This window comes from Juglans regia, chromosome 7 (assembly GCF_001411555.2).
Source record: "Juglans regia cultivar Chandler chromosome 7, Walnut 2.0, whole genome shotgun sequence".
In the NCBI taxonomy this organism is placed as follows: Eukaryota; Viridiplantae; Streptophyta; class Magnoliopsida; order Fagales; family Juglandaceae; genus Juglans; species Juglans regia.
Window position 1 is genome coordinate 2,061,673 of NC_049907.1, and position 6,169 is coordinate 2,067,841.

Consider the following 6,169-nt stretch of genomic DNA (forward strand, 5'->3'; position numbering starts at 1 on the left):
CATGTATAGTTTTTCTTTCTTTTTTCGCAGCTGCAAAATAATTAGAACGTTGAACCCTTGTCTCAATCAATAAGCAAAATGGTACAAGCATCATGTCGTTTTTCATAAAGAAAAAATCTAGAGAATCTCTTATTATTCATATAATCTCTATATATTATATTTTTTTAATTATTTTTATCAAATATTTAATATATAAATATAAAATATAAAATTAAATTAATTTTACAAAAAAATAAACTCAAAAAAAAATTTTAAAAATATTAAAATTTTAAAAAATTATAATATATAAAAATTAAGAAGATTATTGCTCCTTAATCATTATCTCCTAAAAATATCATTACCTCTGCGAAACTCCCTGAAAAGAATGTTATTGAATATTGATACGTCTCCTTCACTCCCACAGGGGATTGATGTCTTTTTCTAAATCTTTACGTCATTTCACGTACTTTTTAGATTTCACAATTTTTAATATTGTAATCTAATAGTTTGTTTTATTTTTGAATGTTAATAAATATTTGGCATAGTAATAAAATAATTGAGTTTTAAAAAATTTGGAGAATGATATAAGATAAAAAATTTATAAATAGTAATAAAATAATTTATGAATAATAATCAAATGAAATAGTTTGAGTTAAGATATTTATTGAGTTTTAAAAAATGAGTGAGAAAAAGTCTAATAAGAATATTATAAAATTAAATTCATTAGTATAAAAAATTTTAATATAATTTTTGTTTTGAAATTTTAAAAATTTGAATTAATTTTTATTTTTTATTCTAAAGTTTTGAAAAATTATAATGATTATGTAATGATTAAATAAAAAAATTTAAAAAGTATTTGTGTTTGCATGATTTTTAAGAATGAAATTATGAGAAATTTTAAGATGAGATGTATTTCCTAAATAACCCCTAAATCTCTTATAGTTGCTCAAACCATTATGAAAAATGCTTTGTACAGCTTTAGGGTGTACAACTCTTGTACATAAAAATAAATTAACAAATCTAGAACGTATATAAAAAAAAAATCATTTTTAAAAAGTAATGTTAGATATAATTCTAGGAGTAATTCTATATATAGTCGTAAAATGTACAAGCGTCGTACCGTCATTTTGAAAAAAACAAATAAGATCCATTATTAAAAAATTAAATTTTTTTATGTGGATCCCGTATTTATTCATTTTTTTCAAAGTGATTATGCAGTGCTTGCACACTCACGACTACAACTATTATTTTTATAATCTTAAATACACGAAATTTGTACACTGTACGACTATCAATTATTTTTTTTTAAGATTTTCTTTTTTAATATCGAATCCCTTTATTTTCAAAATGACTATGGTACGTACATATATGATATATTTGACCATCGACTATGGCGCACATGGCCGACAGCCTACGAACAAATAATATTAGCTCAAGAGAATATTCAAAAAAAATGAAAAAATATAACACAGAGAGAGAGAGAGAGAGAGAGAGAGAGTAACACGAAGGTGACGGTTGCATGTAATAATGTAATATTATGGTGGCTTAATAGGAGCCGTTGGATTGTCAAGTGCTGGTTGCCATGGGAGTGTTAACAACTGTTGTATCACGATTGACGATGTTACTTCAAAGATCGCGCAAGCAACAGACGTCGGACGAAACAACCTAGTTCCAATTATAATATTTATTTTGCAGTGAGTATTTGGTTCCTAATATTGCAGGGAGATCCTGGTGTATTTGATTCTGGTTGGGTTTCGGGTTGTTCTTCCTTTTTTGTAACCTTCTTGCAGCTCACGTCTCTTCTATCGCTTTCTCTCTGTCTCATCTATCGATAATACTTGTGTTTTTTTCTCTTCCCTTTTCTGCTTGGCTTATTACATCAATCGTGCTATAACTCTTATCAGAATTCATTAACTCTTTATTCTTCGTTGAATGATATGTCTTTCACAGCGCTAGATATTCTTGTTCATGCGATCTTCTGGTAATGGATTTGCCAGCCTCTCGTAGTGACTGGTTGAGGATCCTCTATGTGGTGTTTGCGTTCTGCTCTGCCCTCTGTCTTGGTGCCCTCAAAGGTTCTCTCCAACCCAATTTCTTTTCAGTTTTAATTTTCATGGCAGTTTTCGGTATCATTTTTATGGGGTAAATTTCGTTACGTTTTATTTTTTTCTTCCTGAATTTTTTTCATTTGAATTCGATTATGGGTTCTTGAAAATTTCCTTGTTATTTCAATGTTGCAGGTTTACTAGTGGGTCCTATTGCTGGTCTGATACTGGTAATAGGGAATGTCGGGGTAATTATTGGTTTGTTTCCTGCACATGTTGCCTGGACAGTTTACACCCTTGTAAAGTAATTACCTCTCAAAATTTTCGTTTTTGGTATTTCGTCAGTAACTTTATCTTTCTCTAGTGATTCTAATTTGGGTGATTATATGGGTGTACGAGATTTTTTACCTGATCAGGTTCATATTTTGTTAATTACAGGATTAATATATTTGATGCACCGCTTAAAGTTGCTCTCCTGGTTGCTTTGCCAGCCTTATTCGGTTTATGGTTGGGTCTTAGCATTGCTGGGAGTGTTCTCGTGGGAGTGGGCTATGGATTCTTCACTCCCTGGGTTTCTACTTTTGAAGCATTCAGACAAGACAATGAATCCAAGAAATTCTTACATTGTATTGTGGTAAATTTTTAAAATTTGCTTTTTTTGTTTTAGTTTTCTGCTTAATTCATTAGCCACTGTTGGTTTGTTGGTTTTTGTTTGTTTATAAATTCTTTTTCCTAAAGAAAGAATGTGACTTTTGAATTATATGATATATCCATGAATACTCAGGATGGAACATGGGGAACCATTAAGGGAAGTTGTACTGTAGTCAGAGATTTTGCAGATATATGTTATCACTCATACCCACTTTACATGAAGGAGTTACGGGAATCTCCTGCTTCAAATGATCTTCGAACTCTTAGGTAATGGCGCTGTAATTGCGATATTAACTGTAGTCCTCTTTCTTGCGCTGTTAAAAAAGAAATTCATCTATCATGTCAGTCTCTAGTTGGTTTCTGTGCCTTGGAGTAATATGTTAATTTGACTTAGTTTGGAGCCCAAACCGCATAGGAATTAAAAATATGACACTTTAGTTTGTTTTCTAAGCGACGAATGGATTATCAACCTTCCATGTACCATGGTGGTCGGTGGCATGAATTGCAAGCACGAAGGTATGATGTTTTAAGGTTGGTACAGAGGAGAAGAGAACATGGTGTAAAGGCTAAATTTATGTTGAAAACGTTGAAAACAAATATTGGGCGTTTGATTTGATTATCCGTGGTGAAAGCAGCAGCTCTTGCAGGACTTAACTCTTTGGAACTATCTTACAGGTTAATTCACATACCTGCATGTATCATTGCCGGATTGATGGGGCTAATTGTGGACATTCCTCTTTACACCATGATTGCAATACTAAAGAGTCCATACATGTTGTTCAAGGGCTGGTTCCGACTGGTGCATGATCTAATTAGCCGTGAAGGCCCATTTCTCGAAACAGCTTGCATCCCCATTGCTGGTTTGACAATCCTTTTGTGGCCAATTGTTGTTGTTGCAAGCATCTTATTGGCCGTTTTTTCGAGCTTTTTCATTGGATTGTATGCATCAGTTATAGTATATCAGGTTTGTTTGCACTTCTATATGATCCTGTATTTTTAACATTGGCCTTCTGCTGCTACTAAACTTACCATTAAACCTTCTTGTGGATGAAGGAAAGATCTTTCCGGAGAGGTGTGGCATATGTGATTGCAATGGTTGCTGAATTCGATGAGTACACGAATGATTGGCTCTATCTTCGAGAGGGGACTATCCTTCCAAAGTTATCATTTCCCCCTTCATTCTCCAACATGTTTAATGATCCACCGTGATTAACTGCTAGATCTTTTAGTTTCCCTCTCTGTTTTGTTTTTCAATTTTTAACTGTGGTAATCACTTTGCTTGCAGCCAGGCCCTTGTATCAAAAGAAATGTGCTGCTCAATCATCTGAATTTTCTTTTAGAGGAAACCATGTGAATGGAGGCAAAATAAGTTCTCTTTCTACAGAAGCACCTGCAATGCTTATGCCAAGTCTAGCTCATTCGAGATCAGTCATGGAAGCCATACAAGAAGTAAAAATGGTGCAGGTATCATGAGGCAGACCTGGGTTTCCCCCTGATATTTGTTTTATATTCAGAGCCAACTATTGAACTGTTTAGGTCTAGTGTTAGATATCAAACAATGCTAGACTTCAGTTTCTCTGCGAATGAAATTAAAAAGTTTAATTTTGTGCTTTTAATGTGCATTCTTTAATAATAATAATAAAAAACTGTTGTCTATTCTTTCTATCCATCCAACCTTTGAGATATCAGTATATGTCAATTTTTTCTTTCTTGAACTGCTATTTATTTATTTTTGGATGAGCTGTTAATTTGTAGTCCAGGTAACATGGTCAGGGTACACAAATTTAATCTCTCTTGAAATGTACAATTCTTAAAGCTTCATGAAGCCTATGTTAACCATTGAATTGGTGAAAAAAATTGCAATAATAGGTACTCTTCCTTATTTTTATAAAGCCTCACTTTTGGAGAATATAACTTTGACTACTTAGAAATCTGGTCATAGGAAAGGAACACTATTCTTAAATTCATAATATTTTATTGTTTTAGTGGAAAAAATTTTTCTCAAGATTTTTGTTTGAACATTGCCATGTGATCTAGACTTAAAAGAATCATATCTTGCAAAGGATCTCTTTGATAGTAATACCAGTTATATAAAGTTCTAAACCGAACAAGTTGCATTTTGGAAAATACATAATTTTGCATAATTTTAAAACTTGCAGGGAAATCATCCTGAAGTATATAAAAAAAATCTTTATTAATCAGCCCTCTAGCTTGTTCTATTACAAGTGAATGAAATAATTTGTGTTTTTGTCAAACTGCAACAGATCTGGCAGAGTATGATGAGGTATTGTGAAATGAGGGGCAAGGACCTTTTGGATGCTGGTGTAATTACACCAGCAGATCTCTATGAATGGACGAAGGCAAAGAATAGTGATGAATCAGCCATTATTAGCGTTGGCTTGCCTTGTTATTCTTTCTTGCAGGCTCTTCTCTGCTCCATCAAAGCCAATTCTGGTGGTTTACTGCTTGATGGCGTTGAAGTAACCTACTTCAATAGACCAAAGGACAAATTGTTGGACTGGTTTTTTAATCCTGTAATGGTCTTAAAGGAACAGATTAGGGTCATAAAATTGGGAGAAGACGAGGTGAACTTCTTGGAGAAAGCGGTGCTATTTGGAAGTAATACACAGCCTATGGAGACATGGCAAAATGGCAGTTTGGCACCACAAGATGCTCTCAGAGCAGCTCAAATCCGGGGTATCAGTAGAAGGTATGAACTGTTACTTTATTTCATATGTACTGAGAAGCAAAAATTGTCACACGTCTATTTTACAAGCGCTATTTGGGACTGTTTCTTCTGATTCCCCGTTTGATTATCACAAAATTACAGATAAATAGCAATGAAAATTTGGAGCTTCAAGGATTGCAAGGATTTTTCCTTTACCATGTTTTTGTAAAGCCAATTTAAGAAACAGGGAAACTCTGACTATCTTTTGTGGCTATAAACCAGTATGATTGCTTATGCTGCATTTATACGTCCAAGGAAATGTAGTTGTTCTATGCTTCCTGCCGATCCTTTTAGCCAAATTGGCCAAATGCAGAAAATGGGAATATCTGTTCTATATGAAATTTGAAACAGATTTGCTTTTTATCTTGAAATTTGACATTCACCCACTAAATATGGTGAAATTTGACTCAGTTTTGAATCTGAGAAAATTGTATCTTTGACCCTTCTATGTATTCTAAGAGTTGGATTTTTTTTTCAGGATGATAGGAATGATAAGAAGTATATCGAAGTTCCCCACTTACAGAAGAAGATTTCACCAAATTGTGAAGGTTTTAATCACATACTCGCTAGATAAGGAGCATTCTAACAGATCAATTTCGTTAAGATCAGTTGCCTCCTTTTAAGATGTCTAGGATGAACTTCCAGTAGCTACCTTTTGCTCTTTGTAAAAATGCTTTCAGTCTGTAAATTTGTTTACATTATTAAATTGCTGTAAAAATTTATTGAGGCTGCAAAACATTTAATATTCAAGCAAGCATTTCAAACA

General features: G+C 33.1%; 1 protein-coding gene across 5 annotated transcripts; it reads left to right on the forward strand.

Annotated features, from left to right (window-relative positions):
• The first annotated feature begins 1,528 nt into the window (after window positions 1–1,528).
• On the forward strand, window positions 1,529–6,169 carry LOC108982923 (uncharacterized membrane protein At3g27390). 5 transcript variants are annotated; one of them, XM_018954407.2, is made up of 10 exons: window positions 1,529–1,673; window positions 1,930–2,054; window positions 2,220–2,328; window positions 2,463–2,658; window positions 2,809–2,942; window positions 3,351–3,639; window positions 3,729–3,835; window positions 3,965–4,139; window positions 4,940–5,385; window positions 5,882–6,169. In XM_018954407.2, the coding sequence occupies exons 2-10, from the start codon at window positions 1,964–1,966 to the stop codon at window positions 6,024–6,026; spliced, it is 1,692 nt and encodes a 563-aa protein (XP_018809952.1). In that variant the 5' UTR covers window positions 1,529–1,673; window positions 1,930–1,963; the 3' UTR covers window positions 6,027–6,169. The 5 variants fall into 5 exon arrangements, with proteins under 5 accessions (XP_018809952.1, XP_018809954.1, XP_018809953.1 ...); XM_018954409.2 differs by having other exon boundaries at window positions 1,661–1,725; XM_018954408.2 differs by having other exon boundaries at window positions 1,671–1,754.

Excerpts from the sequence above, each read along its gene's own strand:
- LOC108982923 (XM_018954407.2), top strand. The coding sequence starts at position 1,964 with ATGGATTTGCCAGCCTCTCGTAGTGACTGGTTGAGGATCCTCTATGTG. Across the intron at positions 2,329-2,462 it reads ACAGTTTACACCCTTGTAAA|GATTAATATATTTGATGCAC; the intron begins GTAATTACCTCT and ends TGTTAATTACAG. Across the intron at positions 5,386-5,881 it reads ATCCGGGGTATCAGTAGAAG|GATGATAGGAATGATAAGAA; the intron begins GTATGAACTGTT and ends TTTTTTTTTCAG.